This window comes from Canis aureus, chromosome 4, assembly GCF_053574225.1.
Source record: "Canis aureus isolate CA01 chromosome 4, VMU_Caureus_v.1.0, whole genome shotgun sequence".
Lineage (NCBI taxonomy): Eukaryota > Metazoa > Chordata > Mammalia > Carnivora > Canidae > Canis > Canis aureus.
The window spans coordinates 12,289,299-12,316,735 of NC_135614.1; the positions used below are offsets into that span (position 1 = coordinate 12,289,299).

Sequence of the window (27,437 nt, forward strand, 5' to 3'; positions counted from 1 at the left end):
GACTTTGGCATATTTAATCATGGGTCACTCAGTGTGTTGATTGTGCATTGTAAATCTCTGCTCTGAAGTAATGTACACTGGATCGTTAAACATGGTAAATGAATGATACAGTTTTGTTTATTTTTGTTCTATCACTTAAGATTTCTCCCCTTCAAAAGGATTTAGAAAAATTGTAATTTAGAAATGTTCTGTCAAAGTATCATTTCATTGTGAAGTTTTCTTTTGAGAAAACTATGAATTAATACAGCTATTTAGTTCTTCTAGTGGCTTTGAATAGCAGTCGACTGTTCAGATTGTACAAATGTTAGGAAGACTTGCAGATTACAAGATTATCTAAGATTCCAGATTGTTTCAGTAAAAAAAGATGTAACTTTAACAAAATTTTTTTAAAGGAAGAACACAATATTTATGCTTCATGGTAGATGAAGTGGTTTGCCTTGAGATGAAAGGAAGAAAGTGTTCTTTTTCTAACAAGCCACCGTGTGAATTTTTCTGCTTTTAAATCTTTGTAATTAAGCTTAATCTTCCTCCTTTTGCCCTGGTATCATGTATTTTTCCTTCTTCATCACAAGAGGTGTAAAAAAAAAACAAAAACAAGATAACCTATTGTAGTTTAAGAGTTCTGAGGTTCTTTCTTTGTGGAAATAGCATAGATCTAAATAAGGCCGTTTTTGCCTATTTTAGGAAGCCAAACACATATTATTATTATAAAAACCAACTTAGCAGGATGTGGGATTGCCCCCAGTATAGCATCCTTACTTGCTTTAGTTCCCTGAAATTTATATAGAAAACATATTTAATGAGTGCCAGTAATCAAAATAATAGAATGGATACTTTCCATCGAAACGGAATTAATGGTTATGTATAATGTATTAGCTCTCTTCCCTTCCCACTTCTTTTTAACAGTGGTTGAACTGATACTATGTTTAATTAAAAACAGGTATGGAGATACATGTTCTCTTAACCCTATGATGCTGGAATAAAAGATGTAGAGTATATAATCTAGATTTTTAGGGGATGGGAAAGATCCTCAGACCACCTCCGAACGTCTGTCTGAAGGCAAAACAGGTTCTATTTCTAGCCTGTCTTGGTCGAGAGATGGCCTCTTAGAAGCTTAGGTTCCTCTGCATTTTTCTGGTTCTAGGATGAATCTGTAAAGGTTTGAGTCACACACATTAGACAGTTTTAGAGGCTACTACGTTCCAGGAGTTGTCCTTAGTATGAGGAGGAAGCTACCATCCTGAAGCTTACAGTTTAGTGCTACCCATCCTCTCTCTGAATGTTTCTTCCACTTCTCTATTCATATTATTCTGGGGTTTTTTTGTGGCTCTTCTCCTTCAGTGATACCACATTGCTTATTAGATGCCCAGTCTGCCCTTTCAGATTTATGAAAGCCTTTCCAACAGAGATGAGGTTGGGGTATTGCTTCCTTCATCTTAAACTTCCTTAGTTGTACAAATAATGTGATGATTCTCAATCCAGGTGACCACCCTCCTTATGTGAGCAGAATTTGGATTTCTTTAGAGGGAACCAAACAGACCTGATGGCCTGGGCTCATTGTTCTCCAAACCAGTAAAACCCTGGCCTGTGTTTATGCTTCTCCCAAATGTTGATATGTTGTATTTTCATTTAAGTATTAAAAATGTTTTAAAAATTAAAAATATTTCCTAATTTCCCTTTTGATTCTTCTTGAACCCTTGAGTTATTTAGAAGTACATTATTTATTCTCCCAATATTTATGATTTACAGATAGCTCTCTGTTATTGATTTCTAAGTTAATTCCATTGTCCGTGAAGAACTTGTTATTTGACTCCTTTTAAATTTTTGGGACTTGGATAAATAAATAAATAAATAAATAAATAAATAAATAAATAAATTTATTTTTGGGACTTGTTTTATGGCCCAAAATATGGTCTGTATGTTTTACTTGCATAATAATGATGCCATTCAGGTGCTCAACATAGCTTTTGAATGAAAATGTTTAATAATTTCTAGGATTCATTTTGCCAGTTTCTGGTTGGTGTCTTTAGAGCCTAGGTTATTTCTAAGGAATGAATGCCAAACTAAGGTTTATACCTTCCCAGTGTCTTCCTGTATGTACTTTTATCAGCTTCCTGAACTGGGGTGATGAAACCAGTTTAGTGGGTCACAAACAGCATTTTAAAAAGTGAAATATAAAATATTAATGCTTTAGGTATAATAAGGTTAATACTGTTTCATGAAACTTTTATATATTTATATCCCTCTGTGTATATGTGTACTCAGTTGTGATGTATGTAATCCTGGGTTATTTTGTTATGAATTGCTATAAGGAAAATTCAGAAATCACTGTTCCATAACATAAGATCCATAGAAAAAATAAATATTATAAAAAAATACATGCCACATGTCCATACATATATATATATATGCATGTATGTATGTATATGTAGAGAGAGCAAATGAACATATATACACACACAAACAGGTACACACACATACACGTAATGTCAAATGTTGTAGCCTTGGAAACAGATCTATTTGATAAAAACTCTCAGTGCTCATTGTTTTCTACTAAAAGTTGTAGCTTTTTACAGTGATTGATTTACACCACAATATTCAAGAATAGTTCTGGGTGATACAAAGACTAATTGACTTATTCTGTGAAGACTTACTAAGTTCCTACCATATACCAGTTATATGGGATAGAAATGTAAGAAGTGATATTTAATGACAAATATTTGATAAATATTGAAAGATATGTTTGTCTTTTAAGTAGATTTTAAGAAATAGGCTGCTAGCTTTTATCATTTCATCTTTTTTCCTGAAGCATCGTCTTTCTTGATTACTCTGAAGTAAATGGTAGCTTTTGATAATGTAGCATTGAAAATGCTGTGTGTTGTGTGTCAAAATTCTATTATGCATTTTGAAAAGTTGTACATAATTTCCAATCATGTTTTTCTTGCCTCTCAGTGTCTTTGATCACAAACACTCCTCCTTATAGCTTACAGAGTAGTGTTCATTTCTAACCTTTTATAAAATATAAGCTCACAGGAAAAGATAAAAAGAATGCCTTTTCATTCCCTTACTCCTCACACTTTTGTTTCTCTTGAGCACAGCTGAAACTGTGCAAATGGCCTTAATTCGAGTGCTGGAGCATTGTTGGCTCCAATGTTGATTGAGAATAATGGGCTCTAGTTACTACAGCCTTGAGGTGAGTATTGTTTTGGTCCCGGAGAGTGCTGGAGTGGAAGTCAGATGGTCTGAGCCTTTGTTCAAGCTTTGGCTTTGTGACCTTGGCCAAGAAACTCATAGTTTTTAATTTTTAATTTTCTTTATGTAGAAGTGTTATGCCTTGAACTAGATAATTTCTGTGGTCCTTTCTGATTTATAATTTTAGGCACCCCTAAATAATGTTATTTGCTTTTTGTTTTGTTCAACTAACAGTAAAAATGGTTACGAAAACAAATATTGAGCAGTGGCAGTGCTCTGCTGCTATATGAAACTTGAATTAAAATTCTATTTACTTTGAGATGTCAGAATTGAAATAAATGTTGGCATCTTAATGTTTAAGATTAATGAGTCTTTTAAGATGTCTTACTCTTTGATTAAGAAGCAGTTATTTGTGATGCAAATAAGATATATTTCTGTTTTTGTAGCAGTATCATAACAAGCTTTTCTGATTCCATTTAGCCTCCATCTGTTTCACAGGTGTCTTTATACTTTAAAGACTGTTTTATCCACATATTTAGAAAACTGCCTTATACAACTACCTTACATTTAGTAGATTTTTTTGAATTCTAGTTAATGCATTTATGCAGCACCTTCTGTATGTAAGGCATATACAAAATGAAATGAGAAATATGGAAAAGTGATATAAAACCAGTATTATCTAAGAAATTTAAAACTATTAAGGGTAAGGAAAGTACCATAAGAAAAATATAACGCACTTTGAACAGAAAGAGTCAAAAGTAGGAAAGGCCAAATTTCATTGGGAAGATCAGGAAAAATTCTATGGAGAAGATGAAATTGGATATAGGTTTGGAAGAAAGCGCAGCATTTTTTAAAGACAGGATTTATAAAGGAAAGTACAGAATTGAAGGTACCAGAAAGTACTTGTCTTGTTTAGGAATGAACAGATAGTCCTGCTTTTAGGAAGTATTTGGGGGAATAGTAGACATAAAAGTTCATACTGTGGAGGGCCTTGAAGATCCATATTGAGAAATGTGTCCTTAATGCAGAAGTTTGAGGAAGCCGTTAAAGTTTTTTGAGTTAAGGAAGTAATGTTCTTAATCATATTTTTAGGTATGCATTCTTGCCCTCATAGAATATAAGAATGTTTACCATTTGTGATTACAAATCTGATGAATGTCATGAAAAGGGGAGTATAGAGTACTCTGGGAAGATCCTGGACCCTTTGAAGGGTTCAAGGAAAACCTTAAGAAAATGTTTAAGATGAGACATAAAGGTAAAAGTAGATAAAGCCAGTGAGTGTGGGGGGTGGGGTTGGGGAGGAGGTGCTTAGTAGTCTTCTATTGAAAAGGAAACTAGGGACAAGATAGCATTTTGGGGACTTTAAGTTATGACTGGTACAGAGAGTATTGGAAGAAAATGATTGCAGATACAAGGCAAGAGAGAAGGAGTCAGATGCTAGAACCATGATGATGATAAGCCATTGTAAGGAATTAAAATTTTTCTGTTAAGGCTAATAAGAAATATTGAAAGCATTTGATATGGTACTTTGAGAAGATGATTTTGAATACAATGTCTTGGTAGAGAAATAGGACAAGTCAGTGAAGACATTGCATTTATTCAAGTGAGATCCAAAGAGGGTCTGACTAGGATGGTAGCAGAGGACAGTTGGAAAGAGGGTTATGTGAGAAAAATTCTAAGGTGTTTCGACCACCTGGCGTTTTTTAATTGGTCTGACCCACACATGTCTACCTCTGCTTGGCCTTTCAAATCAGATCTCTGAGGCTCAATAGTCAAGGCAGTCTCTTCAGAATCCTTCTACCCAGTCTGTTCTCAGATACTTCAATAGTGTCTTCCTAGTTCGAACGTTTGGCTTCTGTAAGTGTCTCTTTTTGCTTCTCTCAGACTTTTTTGCCCTTTGGGCCTCAGTTTTTCTATATCCTGGAACTGTTCGAGTTGGAGAAATTTGGACATTCTAAACAACTTGGTACTGATTAATGTGAGGAGGTAGAAGGGTAGGGTGGGACATGAAGGGAAGAAGGAATCACATGGTGATTCTAAGGTTTAGAGTTTGGATTACTGGAAAAAAGTATATTTTTATCATAATACTTCATAAAATAGATGAAACACAATTTTTACTGGGATACTTTGGGTTTGTCTAAGATACATTCTTACTGATATACTTCCTATGATGGAAATATATATAAAGGAGGTGACCAGAAGTCTTCTCTTTAAGAGGAAGCTATGTTTTAAACTAGAGGCAAGATAGTATTTTGGGAAATTGAAAGTCATTACAGCTGCTTAAAACACTGGGGAAAAGTGGTTGCAGATCTGAGACATTGGGTAAATAATGTCCCTAATCTTGACCTCAAATGTTTATTCTAAATTGTATTCTTTATAGCTCTGATTCAAAAATACTATTTTGATGCAACAAAGTCAGTGGCGTCATGGCTTTCTTCATCTTCTTTTGTGTAGAATTTAGCTGCATTATTATTATTATTATTAATTTATTTTTTAATAGCCTTTACCAGAGATGTCTAATCCAAAGAGGTGGTGAAGCAGCTAGGACCAGTTTGTTGAAGTGAATTTGGTTCCTATAACTTGATTAATTGGATATTATCAGCATTTTGAAGCCTTCCAGGAAGAATCTACATGGTTAAAAATAAAGCTGTTCTTTAATTCAAGGGCTTAAAGAGGTTCTGTATTTGGAGACCTTTCTGACAATTGTTTGATATCTCTCTATTGGAATAGCTCTAGTCAGCTGGATAAGGAGATCAGAGTCTGAACTGTAAGCCCATGAAATGTTTACAGATAAACCAAATATAGCTCATATATCCCTTTAGAGACAACATCAAAAATGCAATCCAGTAACAATCACTGTCTTGTTTTAGGAGTTTTGAGGTAAAGATGATTGTGTCACATAAATTAATTGTCTGTTGAGCCAGGATTTTTGAAATAATGCTTTCATATGCTTTGGATTCAGTAATTTAGATTTTTGACTGTAAATCAGTCCCTATTCACAGGCAGTTTAATGTCCTTCACACATCCAGTGGAGTATATATTATATCTGTTATAGAGATTTAGACCGTCTGAATGTTGAAGCTAGAGAACAGCGAAGCATTTTTCAGCCTGGTCAGCATAATTTTTTAGAGAGTATTTACTGCATAGTGTCTAGGTGTGGTGGTAAATAAGGCAGCTCTGACTTGTTAGTTTTCATTCTCTACTGTTGAGATTGGACTGTTACCCTTCTGGGAGTTGAGAGATTAATGCAGGCCTCTCTTCTCTTACATTCCCTTCTTTGTTTCCTTTTATTTGCTTACTTTCTTTGAATTAGGCTACCTCATCTACTTTTAGATTTTAAGTTCCCTAGAGGCAGGGTCTGTGTCTAGGTTGGTTTTAGGGAGAACACTCAGCATATTGTGGGGGAGTTATAAACATACCATCTGTGCCAATTTAAAATTCAGTTTTAGATCTCTTAGTACTTTCCTTTGTGTCTATTTGATTATAGAAATCTGAACTAGAATAGAGGTGCTTAGCCATGTAAAGCTATATAAATACATTAAGTATACATTTTTGTGGACTTACAATGCTTCTATAGTTCCAGTCAAAATATAGGATAATATCTTGTAACCTACCTTTCATTACTATATCTTATACTTTTATTTATTTTTTGTAAAGATTTTATTCATTTACTCATGAGAGACACAGAGAGACAGACAGAGAGAGACAGACACAGGCAGAGAGAGAAGTAGGCTCCATGCAAGGATCCCGACGCGGGACTCCATCCTGGGACTCTAGGATCACAACCTGAGCCAAAGGCAGGCGCCAAATCACTGAGCCACCCAGGGATCCCCTATGTCTTATACTTTTATTTTGAAATTTAAATACCCTAGTTCTTTTTTTATATGAGTATTAACCACATTAGAATAGAAAATTGTTTTGTCTGGGGCATACTTTAATCAGTTTGATGATACTTATTGCCTGATCTGTGTTTAGGTGTAAGGTTGGTTTGTTTTAATCTTACTTTGTCTCAAAGGAGAAGGACATTGGATCAACTATGTATTTCAATTTTCGATTTTAAAAGTGACTGAAAATGAAATATACATTATGCACACACACAGTGTGTCTACTATAATGAATTCTTTTCATATATGGATTTATAACTAGCCTCACTGTTTGTTAGGCATCTGGTATCTTACAGGATTTCTACATTTTTCTGTTAAGTATGTTCCTGGCAGTAAACTTGCTGGGTCATTGAGTATTCTAGTATTCACCTTTGGTAGTGAATGTCAAACTTTCCCTCATCCACCAGCAGCATGAGAGTTCCAATTGCATCACATTTTTGCCAACACTTACACTTTTTTCTGGCTTTTTCATTTTAACCATTCTGTTGGGTTTTTAGTGGCATAGCATTTTGGTTTTAATTACATTTCCTTGATGCCTAATGAAACTGAGCTCCTTTTCATTTGTATATTGGCCACTTGTATAGTCTCTCTCTTTTTCTTTCTTTTTTTTTTATGGTAGCATCTTTTATAAAATGTCTATTCAAGTCTGTCTTTTAAAAATTGATCTATAGATAAAGTTTTTACATATTTGGTATGGGTCTTTTGTCAGATATATGTATTGCAAATATTTTCTCCTATTTGATGGCTTGCTTGCCTTTTAACACTTCTAGTGTGTCTTTCAATGAACAAGTGTTCTTGATCTTAGTCAAGTGCAAATTTTTCATTTTTTCTCGTATGGGTAGTGCTCCTCCAAGGTCATGAAGTCATTTTGTGTTTTCTTTTAAAAAACGTTTATTTAAAAATAAAAATAAAACCTTAAAAAAACATATAGAAGTGTTATTTTATCCTTCATATTTAAGCCTATGATCTATGTAGAATTGATTTTTGGATAAGATTTGAGGTGGGGAGGTCCAGGTTTATTTATTTTTTTTACCATATGGATACCCAAATGACCATCTATTGAAAAAAAATTTTCTTTTCCTCCACTAGAACGCCACTGACTTCACTTTTAATTTTTGAATGCTAAGTTTGCCATTGTTTTCATTCCATTTGCAATGCATTGACAAAATAAGTGCTCACGGTCCGACTCAGATGTCAAACACCATCACTTTTGCTTCCTCATCAGAAGTGCTATTTGTTTATCAAAAACAGTGATAATCCTATTGTCCATTTCTTTAATGTGCAACTAACTGTCCACAGTGAAGCTTTGTAGAGCCCTAGGGAAGCACACCATTGAAGTATGTGAAAGATATCCTCTGGATTTGGCTTATGCCCTGTGTGGCAAAATGCAGCAGCCCTGACTGCTACTTGTAATAACTAGCAAATACAAAAGAAAAAAGAAACAACAAAAAAATTAACTTTTCTGTGCTCTAGCAATCCACTTTTTTGCAAATAAGGGTTACTTATATTTAAGTACAGTATTGTAGAGTGCCACAGGTTTAAAGGGTTGGGGTAGGAAGTATCTCTGAGGCAAAATATGTGGCTTTTTAGAATTTACTAGATCTTATAACCTTTTTTTTTAATGTTTCATATTGTGTGTGTGTTTTTAAAGATTTATTTATGAGAGACATAGAAAGGCAGAGACATAGGCAAAGGGAGAAGCAGGTTCTTGTGGGGAGCCTGATGGTGGGACTCAATCTCAGGACCCTAAGATCATGACCCAAGTCAAAGGCAGACACTCAACTACTGAGCCACCCAGGTGCCCCAATATTTGTGTTTATTTTTTATTTGGAAGGTAATTTGGGTCAGTCAAGATATTTCATGCCAGTCCTTACTAGATCACACTTCTGTCCTAGGAAAAACTCTCTAGAACTCCTTAGAGTGTTCTAAATTTGAATAAATACATTCAGAAGGTGACCCTTGAAGTGTATAGCTATTCTTACAGGTATTTTCTTGGAGATACAATTACTTCTAAGTTTCTAAGAATCTAGAAGACCTCTTTCCTATACATTTTAAACTATATCTTATGAAATTATTTTTTTTCTGCAAATCAGTTCTCCTCAAATTTCATGTGTCAGTGTAATCATCAACAAATATGTTGGACCAGTGACTTAGGAGGATTATTAGTGTCATAATTTGATACCACTACGTCTTTAAAACATTGGGAGGGTAGAGTTGGGATGAGAGTATAAAAACAGAGTCATGATCCCTATTAGAAAAGATATGGAAATGCTTAATAAACTTCTATAATTAGTCAACTGGTTAAATTGGTCATGGGACAAAAAAAAAACCCAAAAACAAAAAAATTGTCTATGCCATGAACTGCAGCCCTGTTTCTGGACAGCTCTGTTGCCACGGATTGCCAGTGTTTGGAAGATAACTTTCCTTTAAAACTGATCAACTCAGCACAAACTCCTAACTCCTCCTGGAAAAGCAACTAAAAGCTATATATCCTGACAGTAGGTCAGCAGCATCCTAAATAAACAGTAAGGGTGGAATAATTTAGAGTTTTGAGGTCTTCTAAACCAGAAAAACCAAAACCAAAATTTGTAACTAGAATATTCTATGGCTTTGGCTACTTTGCTAGAATGTCATACATTCTGTAAATTGAAAATAATTGTGGCAGTAGCATGAGTTTTTAACATTTTAATGATTAATATTCTTTTGAGATTCATTTTTAGGTTTAATTATATGTTACTTAAAGGGCCATCCCAGTGTTTCTAAGTGAACTGCACTATTCTCTCTTAACACCTGTTATTATGATATTTTTTATTAAATGCAGTCTGCATATCAACATAAGGAATTGATTCTGATCCTCTTGTCAAATCTAATTATTTGTATTTCTAAGAACATTGAAATTTGAAATGTCTATTCCTTGCTGATCATGTTATTCCTTAAATTTTATTGATTAACTCAAATATCACACACTTATATAAAAGGCATTGTGCTAATAAGTATTGTGGAGGAATCCATGAATAAAATGCATTAAAGTCCTGGTTTAAAAAAAAGCTTTCTGGTAGAAGAGGAAAGGGAGGGAAGAAATTTGGTATATATTAAGCATCTTATTATACATACCAGGTATTGAGGTAGGTACTTTTGTGTTGTTGGGTATTTTTTTTTTTAAAGATTTATTTTATTTTATTTTTTAAGAGAGTGAACAAATCAGTGAGGGGAGGGGTAGAGGGAGAGGACCTCAGGCAGATTGTGTAGTGACCATAGATCCTATGGTAGGGCTCAATCTCAGACCCTAAGATCATGACCTGAGTCCAACGCTTAACTGACTGAGCCCTTCAGGTGCCCCGGTACTTTTGTGTTTTCATTCATTTGTCAATATAGTTCTTCAGGGTTATCAGTGATGTCCAGAAGAGGTACTTTGAGACTCAAAGAGGTTAAGTTGCCCATAGTCACACAGCTAGGAAGGGTTAGTGCAAGGCCAGATTTTACCCAAGTCTGACCCCAAAACTTACGTTTTTAAAGTGGCTGTTGAGAAGATGACCACTGTTAAGGAGAATGGGTATAATTTGGGAATAGGAACTAGTTTTTGAAGAAAAAAATTACAAAGGCCAGAGAACTTAGCCATGTAATATCAAAGTAATCAGGTGAAACCTGACTATATGTCTCTCAAACTTTTTGGTCTTAGGACCTCCTCGTATTAAGTGTTGAGGGGATTGCCTAGGTGGCTCAGTTGGTTAGGTATCCAACTCTTTGATTTCGGCTCAGGTTGTCGTCTTGGATTCATACTTGGAGTTCTCTCTCTCGCCCTCTGCCCCTCCACTTGCTTGTGTGCTCTCTCTCAAAAAAAAGTATTTAGGACTTCAGAGAGCTTTTTGTTTGTATGGATTATATCTATTAATATTTACCATATGAGAAACTAAAACAAATTTAGAAATAGTAATTTAGAAATAACAAAATTATTATGTAAACATAAATAATATTTTTATTAAAATTAACTTTTCCAGGGGCTCCTGGGGCTCAGTTGTTAAGTTTCTGCCTTCAGCTCAGGTCATGATCCTGGCATGGTGGGATCAAGCCCCACTTCAGGCTCCCTGCTTCGGGCAGGGAGACTATTTCTCCCTTTCGCTCCATCCTCCCATGCTCTCTCTTTCTCTTTAAAATAAATAAATAAAATCTTTAAAAAAAAGAATAACTTTTCTAAAACAACCGAGAAGTGGCATTGTTTTACATATGTTCAGATCTCATTATGTCAGGCTTATAGAAAATAGTTGAATTTTCACATCTGCTGAGGAATTCAGTCTGTTAAAATATCACATGTCGTATAACTAGAAAACTCTACTGTATACTCATTGAGAGTGAAAAAGGTAAATAACATCTTAGTTTTATTGTGAAACTAACATTGACCTAATAGGCCTCCTGAAAGCGTTTAGGAAAACTGAAGGGAGTTCTTTGGAATATTATTGGGCAAGTTTGTGAATGGGAACCCAATTGAGCATGTAAACTGGTAACTAGGTAATGGAAAGCCTTCACTGGTTGAGTGTGATTTTAATAAGCAGTGGGGAGCCACTGAAATTCTCTAAAGGAAGATTGAAATAGAGCTGTGCTTTTTAGAAGATTATTCTGCAAATAATGCATAGAGTTTGTGGAAGCAATTATAGTTGTACTATACCTGGTTTTTGAAGAAATTGTAGTGAGCAGTAGAACAGGTATTGAGAGTATATTGTATTCTCATCTGACTATATATAGATGATGGATAAGAGAAAGACAAGAGTCAAAACAATGCTGAAATTTTGAACCTGGTGACTTTGTGACAAATATTCCATTAACAGATGTTGGAGACACAGGAAAAGAAGCAATCCTGAGAAAGAAAGTGGATTAAGTTTGGCAATATATAAAAAAAGTTTTACATTATTATTTGTGTTGAAATAAATTTAGTCTTACAGAAAAGTTACCAAAAATAATAAAGTTCATGTGTATCTTTCACCTAATTTTTCCTAATATTTACAACTTACATTACCAAAATGAAGAAAGTAACATAAAGTACAATACTATAAACTAAACTACAGACCTAATTCAGATTTTACCAGTTTTTCAACTGTCCTTTTCTTGTTTGAGGATCCAGTCTGGGATCCTACATTGAATTTAATTGGTATGTCTTAGTATATATATTCTTTAATCTGTGACATTTCCTCAATCTTTCCTTGTCTTATAAAAATTATTTAGTGACAAGAGAAGATACTTATTATAGGTATAATGAAAAATACCAGTGTTATTTCAGTTTTTAAAAACGTCTAAGAACCTGAGTAAAAAAAAATCACTTTTTTCTTTAAAAAGTTATAAAAGTATTATTAAAAAGTTGAAATAATATAGAAGACATGAATGAAAAGTGACAACTCATTCCCAGAAATAGCTATAGCTAATAGTTTGGTGTGTATCCTTTTATTTATTTTGTATGCATGTATAGTATGTGTATATGTTATGGGATCTAATGGGCATACCCTTCTGTAACTTGAATTTTTAACTCAAAAACTTTTATAGGCACACAACATCTTTTAATGTAGCATATACAGATCTAGTTCATTCTTTTCAATGGCTGCACAGTGTTTCATCATGTGGCTGTATCATGAAACCATTCTCTTATTAATGGAGCTTTAAGTTATCCTTGGTTTTTCATAGTTAAGTAAACTGCCTCACTGAGCATCCTGATACATGTATTTTTGGGTATTTGGACAGTTATTACTATGAGGTGAAATTACTGGGTCAGAGACCATATGTGTTTTTCACATTCACAGTTATTACCAAATTGCCCTTCAAAAGGATGTGTCTTAACACTCCCTCCAACAGTGAATGACGTGTTCATTTTCCTCCAAAGCTGTGGATGAAATATTCTAATGTTAAACAATGGTTTGGTTTTGGTGACCACAATTCCTGTGGGTGTTTGACTATTTATGCGTTACTCTGGTTTTTTTTCTTTACAAAGCACTACTTTGTTTTACTTTTGTAACACAAACACACATACACATATACCTCTTAATTAAAAATAAATGGTTTTAAATGCTTTGTCTTTGAGACTTTTTTTTTTCCTTGAGACGTTTTACTTTTAAATAGCATGAGGTAAAAGCAAGGCCATGAAGAGGCCTAGATGAGGGGCTAATGAAACAGTTATTGGGAGGCTACCTATGGAGTGCATCCTAGATTTCAAGGTAGTTGGTGGAGTAGGAGGAAGTGAAAGCCAGGGTCAGAGTAAACCGAACTTTAGAGGGGCTTCCATGAGTAGAGAGAATGTGGAATTAATCTTTGGCTCTTAGGTAAGGACCTGACTGTTTGAGCAGTTGGTATAATTCAGTGTTAATTCTTACATAGATAGTGGAGAGAGGAGCAAAGGAAGAGATGACTATTCCTAGAATTTCCGCTTGAAATAACATAGGACTCACTAAATTATTTTTAATACTCCATATGTGGCTATGGTGATAGAAATAGGCAAATAAGAATGCCATTTAAAGCAGAAAAACCATGAATCAAATTCTAAGACTGTTTCTGAGAATCTTGGAGTAAACTAAATTGGAATTTAACCAATATAAGTAGTTCTTGGTTTTTTGTGTCTTACCTAAAAGTATACTGGCTGCCGAATAGGCTAAGAACAAAAGGGTGGGGTTTTTTTGGTTGGTTGTAGTTTTGTTTGCTATATATTTTCACCCTCTTAGCACATCTCAGAATTCCTCCTTTTTCTTTTTTCAATTTTAAGATCTATTTTTGTGGATGAAGGAGGGTATATATTGAGCCTTTTGTTTTCAGTTGGTCATTCTGTCTGCACCGATGTACCATAGGTTTAGTTACATATTTCCAAATATAACAGGGCATATTTCTAGACACATGGTTTGAGAAAGGGATAGAACATTAGAGATTTAGACTCCTAAAAAGTCTAGGATGTGTAAGTCTTCACCTAAGCATTAATGTCACTATTCATGAGTAATGATCAGTCTCACTATTAAGAATGTCTGATGTACTGTTCAGCTTCCTCTTTCCTATAATAAGTGAGCTTTAAATAGACAACTTAAGAACCTGACCTTTGCAGTTCAGTTGTGAGATTTTTCTCTTGTCCTGAGTTCAAACTGCTCCTAGCAGAGGAGGAAGTATCAGGGCACAAAGGGGTCCCTGGGTGGCTCAGTCAGTTATGTGTCTGCCTTTGGCTCAGGTCATGATCCCAGGGTCCTGGGATGGAGCCCCCTGTGAGGCTCCCTGCTTAGCAGGGTGCCTGCTTCTCCCTCCCTCTGCCTGCCCTTCCCCCTGCTTGTGCTCTCATTCTGTCAAATAAAGAAATAAAATCTTTAAAAATGAAAAAAAGAATCAGGGCACAAAAATAAAAGAACAAGATAACCTTGACTTTTCTGTATTATTTTAAAGGGATTTGAAGAACAGTCTAACATTTGAAATTTGAACATAATATTACAAATAAAGTATAATTGTGGGCTTTTTGTTAGTATATAAAATATATGTGTGTATTTATAGGTATGACTTATTCACATATATAGTCTCTCTGTAAAAATATATCCATGCAAATAACTTCATTTTTTTTAACTACAGAAACTCATTTTCAAAATAACTAGTTTTCTGCATAAAGTAAGGGCAAAGTAGTCCCATTTACCCATTTACACTAATGTTTAGAAAACTCAACATGATTAATATTTTCAGAAGCAATCTCCTAAAAGCCCAGATTAGAAAACTATTAAATAAAGCACAGTCATCTAAAATGGGTCTGTGACTTGGGAACACTCCTCCCCCAGGTATTTAAACTGGTTAAATAGTTGCATTCTGCTACTGGAGAATTGGCTGGTTGTTATCCATTCCATATTAACATTTACTTGAATACTTAGTACATGTCAGAGATTGCGGTTTTTCACATGTATCATTTCTCTTGGCTGTTACAGAAACTATGGATAAAAGTAGTAATGCCACTTTACGTTACAGAAAACTAAGGTTTGGAGAGGGGAAAATAATGTTTTGCCCAAGATCATGTGGCAAGTGAGTATGGCACCTGAATTTGAAGTTCAGAGCCTTGCTTTTTAATCTAACCATTATCACTAAGTTGAGGATTGAAATCTCCCTCTTATTGTTTAACTACACCTGGACCAAAGAAACTGCTAACTTTGCTAGTTAATTCTTAATCAGGAAGAAGGGTACAGCACCAGTTGTGAAGATAACAGAAACAAAAACAGAAATGAAAAGACCAAGATATACTGGAGAAGACTTGAAAGAACTAGACCAGAGTCTGCACTTGGCTCAGTTTTTAAGCTTAGGAATTTCTTAGGAAAGCCTTTCCTTATTTCTGTTAGAACACTGTTAGCCATCCTTTTCCTTATTTCTGTTAGAACATTGAACTCGTTGTAATACCATATTGTAAGGGTTCTAAGGTGCTTATATTTTTTATTTAAACATTTCTAATATCTAGATAGCATCTTATAATTGATATAGTCTTAAAATTAATTGATAGCTTTTCTCCCTAATTACTGGTACAAAAAATAAGGATGTCATTTATGGTTGTTAGCATCTTAGATTGGATGAAATAGAGTTTACATGTGTTACCATGAAAAGTTTTATATCATTCCAACAGGTTTAAATGCCTGGTATACATAATGATTTTCCAATTTCTAGTCTAGTCCTCTTAAGCCCCAGACCTACATGCTGAACTAAATTCTCCTTTGACACCGCAGGGATCACCAATTCAATATGTCTCCTTTCCAAACAAACTTGTCTTTTTAGTATTCTCCCATTTCTAAATGGAATCCACATTTGTACATTTGTAAGCTAAAAAGGTTACCAGTCTGACTACCAAGGTGTGAATCCCGCTTCCACCCTATACTAGTTTTGTGAGCATACAGTGAAGTGTGATGCCTTGTTCTTCATCTGTAAAATGGGGAGCATGATAACACCTGTCTCAGAGGATGGTTAGGACAATAAAACAAGGAGTAAATGTTAGCTGCCACTAATCTTCATGATACATGGCTGTGACCTCTCTCCTTACCTGTGTACATATAATTCATCATCAAATCCTGTGAGAAGTTGGCCCTTCAAAATATTTCTGTCCACTTTTATTTCATAGCTGCTTCTCTACACCAAGCCCTCATTTTTCTCTCCTTTAGTAACTAATAGCTTCTCCTCTTTCTCATCTCTTATCCATTCAATACAAAGGCCAGACAGCTGTTTTTTAAATCAGATCATACTGCTTCCTAAAACCTCCAATCTTTAGTATGATGTGTATTGTTCTCAGTTCTCTGCCTGGCCTCTGCCTACTTTTTTAGTCTCATCTTATTTTTTAGTCTACTTAACGGTGTCACTCATATCTCCCAAAATGAACTCCCACTCCTTTACTTTTTGATTTAGATGCCACTGCCTCAAATGATCTTCCAAACTAAAGTAGGTACTTCAGTCCCAAAGTATGATTTTTTTTAAAGTATAATCTTTTATATTGAATTTATTATACCTTTCATATTTGGGGTGAAGATAAGGGAATTGAGTGATTTCCCCCAGGCTCGTGATGCTAGTTATGGTAGAACTAGAATGCCAATCCAGGACTGGCTCCAAACTGTATCATTTCCCTGATCCTTCCTTTGCTTCCTTGAGAGCAGAAGAAAGCATATGAATCAATGTGCTATGCTTCCAAAGATGGCCTGACTTATCTCCTTTCTTTCTATTTAACCTTCAGGTAGGTTGTTCTTTCAATATCCACTTCTCTGTGAGTCATCACTCCGAAATTAGATTGTAAACGTTTGAAGTTCTTTTTCTATTCTTACAGTATAGTATAGCATTCTTATAGCAGTTCTTATATAGCAATTCTATAAATTACCTTGCATACAGTAGATACTTACTAAATATTTTTGTCTTAGGGGATATTAGAGAAAAACAATATTTTAATCCATTTAATATTTTAGGGTTTGGAGATCTCTCAGGAAGGAATTTAATACTTGCCATACTCTTCTACCAATTAGTAACAGAGTACATTTTCTGTTTTCATATTTTGAATAGAACTGCCTAAAATTATTTTAAATAATTTATGTCTTCATAGACTATTATGTTTGTTTCACTGGAAAAATGATTAACCTAAAGTATTTTTGCTTTGCTTCAGGAATTAAGTGATCTACAACGGGACCCACCTGCTCATTGTTCAGCTGGACCTGTGGGAGATGACTGTAAGCTTTGCTCTCTTGCTAGGATTTTGCTATCATTAATAATATAGGTTTGAACATTTGTTAATGACTCCAAAACTCCTTTGTTTGTTTCAGTGTTCCACTGGCAAGCAACTATTATGGGACCTGTAAGTATGATTCATATATATGAAATTAATTCCCGAAGCCATACTTCATTTTTGTTGTTTCACCTTTGATCAGATGTTTGTGGCTAAGGTTGAGTTTTCTTGTACTCTGAATCACCCAGGAAGCAAAATATGATTAAAGGATTTATGATGATTTTCTAGAGCACTGGTGGCAAATACATCACTGTGATGTTTTCCTTTTCCTTTGGCAAATCCTTGATTATTACAAATAGTCACGGATCGATCACCCACAATATGCAACCAGGCTATACATTTGCTTGATCTGTTTTTAAACACAAAAGTCAGTTGTTCAAAATTAAGCATAGTTATTCTCATATCAACAATTTTAGTAAAAAAAGCAAAACAATTTTAGTAGATTAGAAATAATTAACTCAGTAATGGAATACCTGCAAGTAACAAGCACCAGTTTGCAATAACTGTTTTCACTGTTCCTATGTATGAAAGAGAATTGGTGAGATGATTTCAATGCATCTGTCTTTGCCAACTCGTGAATTTGTTGTTTTTAGTTTCGCTGTATTGTACTGAACTCAAAATTACCTATTTTGTGACTGGCTTTATTTAATAACACTTACTACCCTTGTTAAGATGGTTTCTTTCTATACCTAAGAGACAGTTATGACTTGAAACAGGCTTTTCTTTCTGTGCACAAAAATCTGATTGCAAAAGAATGGGCATTGACTACTTTCTGGGTGAGACTATACTAGTAACATGTTTCCATTAACACCATTCTCTTCTGCCTCCCCTGAAAGAACTTTATCTAGTTACTCATAGAAGTCATTTTGCCTCGTGTTTCATTTTAAAAGACAATAAGTACTGAATTTTCAAAACAGGAGTCCTGGGCAGATGTCTGAAATTACTAAACTGTTACATTGTTAGTTTTTTAAAGGGTAAATGCAACATATTTATTTAAATAACAACTTTAAGAATCTAGTTATTTGTTTTTCATTGCTTACTAAGAACCTTCAAAATACTACTATTTAAAGGCCCACCCTTGCCATTTGAATTATAGCCCTTCACAGATATTTCTTAGGTGAATCACCTGTAGCAAATGGTTACAATTATGTTACTCATACCCCTTTATTTTAGTAATCTAAACATGCCACTCTATAATATCATTTGAATTTACTTACATTTTCTACATTCCTTTTAATTTTTGATGAACTGGAATTAAACTATATATAGTAAGATAATTATCCAGTACAGTCCTCTAATGTATATACAGAAACTCGAAGAAGTATTGATAGTCTTGCTAGTATTACCAAAGTGGTAATATAACATGATAAATTTAATTAAGTATAAAGGAAGGGCACCTGGGTGGCTCCAAGTTGGTTAAGCATCTGACTTTGGCTTAGGTCATGATCTTAGGGTCCTGGGACTGAACCCTGCATCTGGTTCCCTGCTCAGTGGGGAGTAGTAGTCTGCTTGTCCCTCTGCCCCTCCACCTCCTTGTGCATGCATGCGCTCTCTTACTTTCTCTCAAATAAATAAAATCTTTAATATACATATAAAGGAATATATGTGAGTATGTATATATGTGTGTGTGTATAAAGGAATTAAAATAGAATTTTAGGTATTTTGCTGCCTTTTTTCTTTATCATTTTTTTCTTGCTTGTAGCATTAAATGTATTTTCTAACTGCCATAAAGAAACATGGCCATATTTAAATTCCTCTTGTAAAGTTGACTCCTAATTTGGTTAAATGAATATTGAATTTATCTAGGTTTATTTTTAGCTTTTTTTGCGTTTTCCACATTATAAACCGTTACTAAGTGAAGATTGGAGATCTGAATGGTGTGTCACTGAACCTTTCCTTTTTGTAACTTGGTCTTTTTAGTTCATCTCTATTCTTGCCCCTTAATGGACACTCAGGGGTGCCTGGGTGGCTCAGTTAAGTGCCCAACTCTTGATTCCAGCTCAGGTCATGATCTCAGGGTCATGGGATCAAGCCCCACATCAGGCTCCCTGCTCAGTGGGGAGTCTGCTCAAGATCTCTCCCTCTCTGCCCCTCTCCCAGCTTACATTCTCTCTAAAATCAATAAGTAAATCTTTTTTTAAAAGACCATCAGATCTTGTTTTGTAAATAAGAATACTAGCCCCACCCCTTTTTCCCATACCAATTACTGCTGCAGAAAATTATTTTCTCAAAGCAATCTTAGTGTATACCAGTCTATTAAACTCTAGACTCATAAAAAGATCTGTTTAAGTCACACTACTGTGTGGGTCCTATTTTTGTGTTTAACTTTGATGTTGTCATGATTGTTGGAGAGTCTTCCTTCATATCTGCTAAGGGAAACCTATTTTCAGGGTAAATGATTTGAACTTGGGACAGAATAATGGCATTTTTTTTTCAAATCTATTTAGGGGGATATCATATCTCAGGTTACTAAAAAATACAATAATTACTGATGCAAATATTTGTAATTTCAGCCTGATAGCGCCTATCAAGGTGGAGTCTTCTTTCTCACTGTACATTTTCCGACAGACTATCCTTTTAAGCCACCAAAGGTACTTTAATTTTTATGATTGATGTGCCTCCTTTGCCAGGGATCTATCTTACTCTTTACTCCAAGATATGTACATGATGTTAAACACATCATGTCAAACACATGGGTAGATTAGCATGTTGAAACTATTTTGTAAAATAACTGAATTTAAAATATGCTTTCTTACTCAAATATTGGACTATATCTATAAAAGGTAGTATCTGTTATACTATAAATTAGCTTTCTTACCTTTTTTCCCCTCCTTATTAAAATATATGTAGTTTGGGAAATTTTTTATGGTCAAGAATCAGACTTTTCTATTCAGGAGATTATCTTTCCAAAGTTGACCCTATTTCTCAGTTCTTAAGTTCTTAATTCAAAAATTTATTGAGCATCTCCAATGTTCTATTATATTGAGGATTAAAAAAATAAATATGGTACAGTCTCTTTGTTAAGTGGGGTAGGAAAAATAAAAATGTGTTCTTATTAAATTAAATATAAACTAGATCTGAAGAGGAAATAAGTGATGGTGACATCAAAGAGGGAGAAATTTGTTAAATTCTGTCACTCAGAATAATTATTTCTGATTTTTAAAAACACCTGATTAACATCATATATATGAAACAATATAACAACTTCCTGGAAGATTAGAATTCTTGTCAGACTCCTTAGGATAGGTAACAGCCCCTCAGCTTTCTTGTGGACCAAGGTCAGCACCCTATTTTTAGATCCAAGTGTCACTTGCATGTATCAATGATAAATTAAGAAAAGGATTACTTTGAGGGATGATGAAAGCCATTGTTAATTACTTCAGGTACTACTCAGCCAGTCATATCAGCTATAAGAGTTTTATTTATTATCTTCCAAAATACTTCTCAGTTCCTGAGAGGAAAGGGAAAACTGACTTTATTTGCTTTTACACTCCCAGTAGTTAAAACTGTGTGCACAAAGTAGATGCTCAGTTTCTTGTTGAATACATTTCTCCTCTAAGGTTATATAAAATTGAGGACATTTTGCTCTAGCACAATTTTGTTCTGTTTTGTCTATAGTTCATGGATTGTCACATTTTGTTTTGTTTTGTTTTTTAGATTGCTTTCACAACAAAAATTTACCATCCAAACATAAACAGTAATGGAAGTATTTGTCTTGATATCCTGAGGTCACAATGGTCACCAGCTCTGACTGTATCAAAAGGTAATTTCGTTTATCAGATTTATAACAGTTGATAACAGTGAGACAGGAAAAATACAGCAGAGGTATCTAGGGAATAAAGTTTTAAAAAAAAACAATCTACTGTGTTTTTTCCCTGCTTTGATTTTGCTTTACTTTCATAGCTCTTCTTTTACTCTTTTGCTTTTAGCAGTTAGCTTGGCATGATTAATGGGCAAATTGTAATGATAAAATGAGAGAAATTTTAAATATGTTAGAGCTAGATATTTGGATAAGCCTGTTGACATTTTACTCCTTTAGTTTGGGCTTTAAAGAGAGAGATAGGGTATAAATAAGATTTTAGGACCATCTGTTCCATTTATTAAATGGGATTTTTGATGTAATGAGTAAAGTTATACTTCTCTTACATCATCTAAGAAAAAATACCAGATTAGACTGATAAATGATTTAAAATGAGAGACACATTTCACTTTAGAATAATGCAGGACATTTAGCATGTTAGTCTAAACTTACGGTAACCAATAGCATTATTTTCATGACTGATGATCCATGTGGATTCTCAGCTTTCACAGATATATAGCTTTTCCTTGTTAAATTATCAAATGTGTACATAGACCTTCGGAAGCCTTTTTGTTATTAGCCAATACTATATACTGTGCCAGTTCTCTTAATTCATGTCTTTTTTCTCTAATAGAAGAGAACCTAACCATTGGAAAATACTGTTTTGAGTTAGAAGCATCTGCTGAAGTAATTTAATTTGGTAGTTTTCCCTTGTTCTAGAATTTAAGAAAATTATTTCTCTTGAAGGATTCAAGGGAGGAGTGAGTCTATGCTCATTTTAAAAATCGCTTTAATAAATGCTACCTTAATGTTTAACTTAAAAGTGATTAGGTTTAGGGGTGCCTGGGTGGCTCAGTCAGGTAAGCGTCTGTCTGCAGCTCAGGTCATGATCTCTGGGTCCTGGGATCCAGCCTGCATCAGACTCCCCTGTTCAGTAGGGAGTCTCCCTCTCCTCATCATTCATTCTCTCTCTCTCTTTCAAATAAATAAAATATTTTTTTAAAAAGGTGTTTAGGTTTATAGGAAGCAGAGTCCACAGAAATATTTTAAGTATTAGGTAAGGAGTAGCCCTTCCTGTCAGCTGGTTATTATGAGTGGCAGTTTTTCTGACCAAAATGTTTGTATAAAATGTTCATGTTGATTCTGGTGTCATTTTAAAAAGCTTTCACATAGTATAACTGCTATGCACTAGATGTAAGAAAGTTTGTGTCAAAAGGTTACTCAATATACTCTTTCCTGGAATGGTATCACAAATGTAAGTCATTTGGCATAAGTGGTTAAGTACTTATAAAAGAAATGGCACACTGCCAGATGTTGAGCACTTATCTTCTAACACTGGAAACTTTTTATAAATATTAGTTAATATTCTTGGCTCCTGGAAACTGTCCTTGAAGAATTTCAAGGAGCCTCAGTTTCCTCATATGTAAAATGAGGATTATAAGAGTATTACCACCTAAGGTTGCTATGCATCTGGCACATAGAAGGCACTCAAGAATGTCAACTATTAATACCTTTTTCTCTATCTTAAAACATTTGATTTGTGTATATGATAGTGAAATCAGGGCATGTGGCTCTTGGCAGCAAGAATGAGAAATGAGGAATTTCCCTCTTGCTAATTAATAAGGTAGCTATACTTTGCTTATTTGTACATTTTTTACTTTTTTATATTTTAAATGTCTTATTTTGCTTTTTTATCATGAGTTTAGTCTAGAAACTCTGGAAATGTGAGCTAAGATAATCTACCCTATTGATTTAATATATACAAGGTTTAAAATTTTATTGGGCAGATGAAAGATAAGGAAGAAAATACTAATTTTCTTATTAGCCCTTAGCAGCCCCCTTTCACATGTGTCATTTAAGAATTAACTCTGCTTTATAAATTCACTTGTGGATTTGTAAGAGTAGGAAAAGATAAAGAAACATAGTAGAGGAAGGTGAAGATAAAATGTTCTTCCAAAGACTCCTCATACCCCCTCAAAAGTGGTGGCATGCAGCTGAAACATCAGTGAGGAACCAGAGTCCTTGTTCCTTACTTCTTCAGATACTTTAGATTGTTTTTTAAAATGTAGGTATTTGAAATAGTATTTTGATGTGGAAAGATACAACTACTTTTTCAGTTTTCATTTCTATTTAAAAATGTACAAGTTAAATATTGATAATTGTTCACATTATTATTAAATGAGTGTGATACAGATAATGTACATGGAATAAAAGATTTATTGAAAAAATCTGACAAATGTTTCTTTGTAGGCAAATTATAGCACTAAACTAAAGTAAAAAGTACATAAACATGAATCTAAAATGGTTTGGACTGTTAACTATAATTTGCTTTCCTTATTTTGAATTGATTAGGACATAGATTTTCTGAATTATAATAAAATAAAAAGTAGACAGTTTCCTCATTAAAGTTCAGAAATATCTCTAAGAAATATCTAAAATTAGGATACTGTTTTTAAAATGTTTTGATTAGCTATATATGTTACCTAAAATTATTTTTGTAGAGACCTCTTGAGATTAAATGTTTATAGTTACTATAAAGATGCATATTTTTTAAATAAGTAGAAATTCAGAGTTTAAAACATCAAAAATTATGGTAATTTTGTATTATATACCCTACATGCTAGTTTTATAATTTTTAATTTAAAATAAAAAATATTTGTTTCTAAGTAGTTAGTCTACAATGTAATTTAGCATGTTACTTTGTTCTCTTTATAAGTTCATTGTCTATATTCAGTCAAATCATTTTCATATATGTAATTGTGCAAAATAGATCATTATCTAATATGTTGTTCTCTTTTCAATCTAGTTTTATTGTCCATATGTTCTCTACTTTGTGATCCTAATCCAGATGACCCCTTAGTACCAGATATTGCACAAATCTATAAATCAGACAAAGAAAAGTAAGTGTTTACTTAAGTTTCTGCCTGGTTGTATTTCTGTGTAGTCTGCCAAAATAGAAGTATTATCAATACATTTAAGTACAATTAATTGTGTTTATTATACTAAGTTTGTTTATCTTTCCAATGGAAGAAATCTTTTATTTTAAACTTTATTAGCCTTTTTACAAAAGATATTATTCCTTCCCAAATAGTGTTTAATCCTTTACTATTTAATAGTACATCTTGTATTTGCACAATATGACTTTATTGATAAGAAAGAACTATATATAGTTCTGGGTGGTAAATTTTAAATAATTTGATAATGGGAAAGCATTGAATATTGTATTCCTTATCTTCTCCCAGGAAGAGAAGTTATCCCTAACCCCCTCCAAACTGACCTAATTTTCAAGCTGCTTCATCTTGCTGGTACTTTTGATTCATTTGCAGTTTACAGACAGTGCCCATTCAGGGTTGGCTTTTATAGATTTATGTTACAAATTGATTTCCTCATTTTGTTGTTTATAATTTAGGCTTGTTTTTATATTGGTTGTAGAGAAATCCATCAGTTAAAAATTACTTGTTTTCTGTTTTATTTATAATGTATGAACCTAAGTCACCAATATTGAGCCAATAATTGGCATATGAATAAGTATTGCAATTAAGTGTAAAAGGTAAAATATACAGTTTTATATAAATAGGGCTTCTAAAAGATTCAGTTTGTATGTTTTTACTATATCTCTTTTGTATGCCTACAGATACAACAGACATGCAAGAGAATGGACTCAGAAATATGCAATGTAAAATCAAAAAAATTTTCATATATACCAGAGTACTGTAAAATCTAGGTTTTTTTCAACATTAGCAGTAAATTGAGCACTGTTTACTGTTTCATTGTACCATGAAATCCTTTGAATTTTACCCACTTTACATGTATTTCTGAAGCAAGACAAAAAACAAACTTCCAAAAATACCCTTAAGACTGTGATGAGAGCATTTGTCATTTTGTATGCATTAAGAAAGACATTTATTATGGTTTTTAAGATACGTGGACATCTGCATCTTCAGCTTACAAGATCTGCAATGCATCTGAAAAACAACCAAATTATTTTTTGCTGAAACTAGATGTTTTTACATGAGAAATACCGTACGTGTTGTCTAAGATGTCATCAGTTTTATAAATCTGTATTCAGATTTCATTCTTTGTTAGCTCACTTTATAATTTGTATTTTTTTACTGTATAGACTAAATATATTCTATTTACATGTATGTCAACTCATTACCTTTTCCCTGTGAACAGTATTGAAAAAACCCAACAGCTGGTAATTAAATGAATTAACTGTCTGTCTCCCTTGTCTTAGGGTATTCTGTAGATTGATTACAGATTTCTTAAACCTGAAAGGATCTTTACACTGTAATTCTCAGTATCCTGATTATGGAGAAACACTTGTTTTGATTTTGTTATACTTGACTTAACTTTATTGCAATGTGAATTAATTGCACTGCTAAGTAGGAAGATGTGTAACTTTTATTTGTTGCTATTCACATTTGAATTGAATTTTTTTCTGTATAGGCAATATATATTGACACCTTTTACAGATATTAATGTAGCTTTTTCCATATAAATAAAATGCTTTTTCTACTATTTGTCTTGATTACTTAAAGAAATAAATTATCTATAAGTAAGGATCAAAACTATAAAATTTTGCATGAAAATTAATTCCAAGTTGTGAGAATGAGATCTGTTGTATTTGGCATTCATTGCCATTAATTATATAAATTTTATTGCTTTAGGTTTGTATCTGTTTATTATAGTATCAGTCTAGATGATACACATCAATACCTTGTTATAGAAGAGAATTTAGAATAAGTTGGTTTGTCTTAGATCACATTTTAAATGGATTATTTACTAAAGTACTCTGATGAGTGTAAGGCAGTGTCACTCACACTGAAGAAGGAATAGACCTGAAAAATAATTAGTTTAATTCATTAAAGTGCCCTCTAGATGGAACGGACATTGTATTTCTTAACATTTTAAAATCTAGAATTTTTAAAATAGTAGTGTAGTGCCATCACAGTTTGAAAGAGAACATCCATTTTTTACTATAGATGTTATAAAGAAAATTCTAAAATGATGCTTTTTTCTGTTTTTATAAATTTTCAGTTAGAAGTGATTTAAATAAATAGGTAATCTTTGCAGATTTTAAAGAAAGCTAGAAAGTTCTAATGTTTTAACTTGGAAAAAAATACATTTTTAATTATTTAGCATGGTTACCAAACTTGAGTGAGTGTCATTTTCAAAAAGAGTTGTAGCTCTTTGGATTATTGCAGTAGTTGTATAAGTGTACAAGAATCTGTGATGGATGTAGTCATTAGTAAAGCATCTAAATCACTTGAGTATTTTACCATGGATCATTATTATTAAAGCACAAATAACCCGTTGTTAGAAAATGTGTTTTTATAAATGAATGTAAAAATAATCAAATGAATTGTGAAATTGATGTTTAAGAAAATACAGGTTTAAAAAGTAACTATATTAAGTAATGTCTTGAAACAAACATATCATGAAAAACACTGCTTTACTAGGTATGTGATTATAAGCTACATTCACCCAGAATTTGAACACTCAACTTCATTAGACTTTAATATTTAGTATATTTTGATAGTAAAGGATTTTGTTTCTTGAATATCTTTCACTTTTTTAAAAACTTTGATTTGTGTGGCATTTATTTTTGGAAGTGTCTTTTTTTTTTCTTTATTAAAGGTTTTGAAACTCGCCTAATTCTTGTTTGCCTTTGCTTACATCTGAATTGTATACCAGACTCCAGAGGAGTGAGCACAAGTTCTCATAATTAAATAAAAACCTTAAGAGTTTAACAGTAGCATAGTGACTAGACAAGTCACCATTTTAGTTATGTTGTTTTTGCTTCATTTTGACAAGGATATATCAATTATCTTATACAACTGCAAGGGGCCTTTCTCCATAAAGTAACCATTAATTTAGAGACCCTTGAAGTGAGGAAAATGGGTAGTCTTTTGGAGATTTAGGATAGTATCCCTTGAAGTCCTGGATGTTTCAACACAGTTTAAAACCATATTTAAGTTGAATTCTGAACGCTTGTAATTGCCACATAGAGTAAATCAGATACAAGTTGTAAGGGCAACCTTACCCTCATCTCCCATATTTGCATATGATTCCTGAAGTACTTTACACCTGACTGTGTAAACTATATATAATTACTCATTTTTGCTTTAAGTTGCCCCCCTGACCCCCTCGTCCTTAAACTGTTAAGGGAAAATAAAAAATTTACTTTGTGGGTCAACTACTTAACAATTGCAAAGGATCATAAAGTATTAAATGAGAAATATACAAACACAGAGCACAAGGGCAGTCCTAAGAATTAATATTCAAAAGAGTAACTTTTTAAAAGACTTGAAAATACCACACG

At 33.4% G+C, this 27,437-nt stretch overlaps 1 protein-coding gene and 1 long non-coding RNA gene across 8 annotated transcripts in view; one reads left to right on the plus strand and one right to left on the minus strand.

Moving 5' to 3' along the window:
* The window catches only part of UBE2D1 (ubiquitin conjugating enzyme E2 D1), a 30,934-nt gene extending 4,164 nt beyond the window's left edge, over positions 1–26,770 (plus strand). The window contains exons 2-7 of one of the 2 annotated variants that reach the window (XM_077894580.1): positions 17,194–17,257; positions 17,351–17,382; positions 19,827–19,904; positions 20,971–21,076; positions 23,919–24,012; positions 24,747–26,770. In XM_077894580.1, the coding sequence (XP_077750706.1) occupies positions 17,194–17,257; positions 17,351–17,382; positions 19,827–19,904; positions 20,971–21,076; positions 23,919–24,012; positions 24,747–24,792 (420 nt within the window). In that variant the 3' untranslated portion in view covers positions 24,793–26,770. The remainder of the gene's footprint in view (positions 1–17,193; positions 17,258–17,350; positions 17,383–19,826; positions 19,905–20,970; positions 21,077–23,918; positions 24,013–24,746) is intronic. The other variant, XM_077894581.1, reaches the window with a different exon arrangement.
* LOC144312201 (uncharacterized) overlaps positions 1–27,437 on the minus strand; it is a 73,783-nt gene that overhangs the window by 14,031 nt on the left and 32,315 nt on the right. For 2 of the 6 annotated variants that reach the window (XR_013377646.1, XR_013377644.1), the window contains exon 3: positions 11,740–11,928. The exons of 2 other annotated variants lie outside the window; for them this stretch is intronic. This is a non-coding gene — a long non-coding RNA (uncharacterized LOC144312201). Of the gene's footprint in view, positions 1–11,739; positions 11,929–17,445; positions 17,663–24,696; positions 25,078–27,437 lie in introns of those variants that run through there. 2 more of the 6 variants (XR_013377645.1, XR_013377643.1) reach the window with 2 other exon arrangements.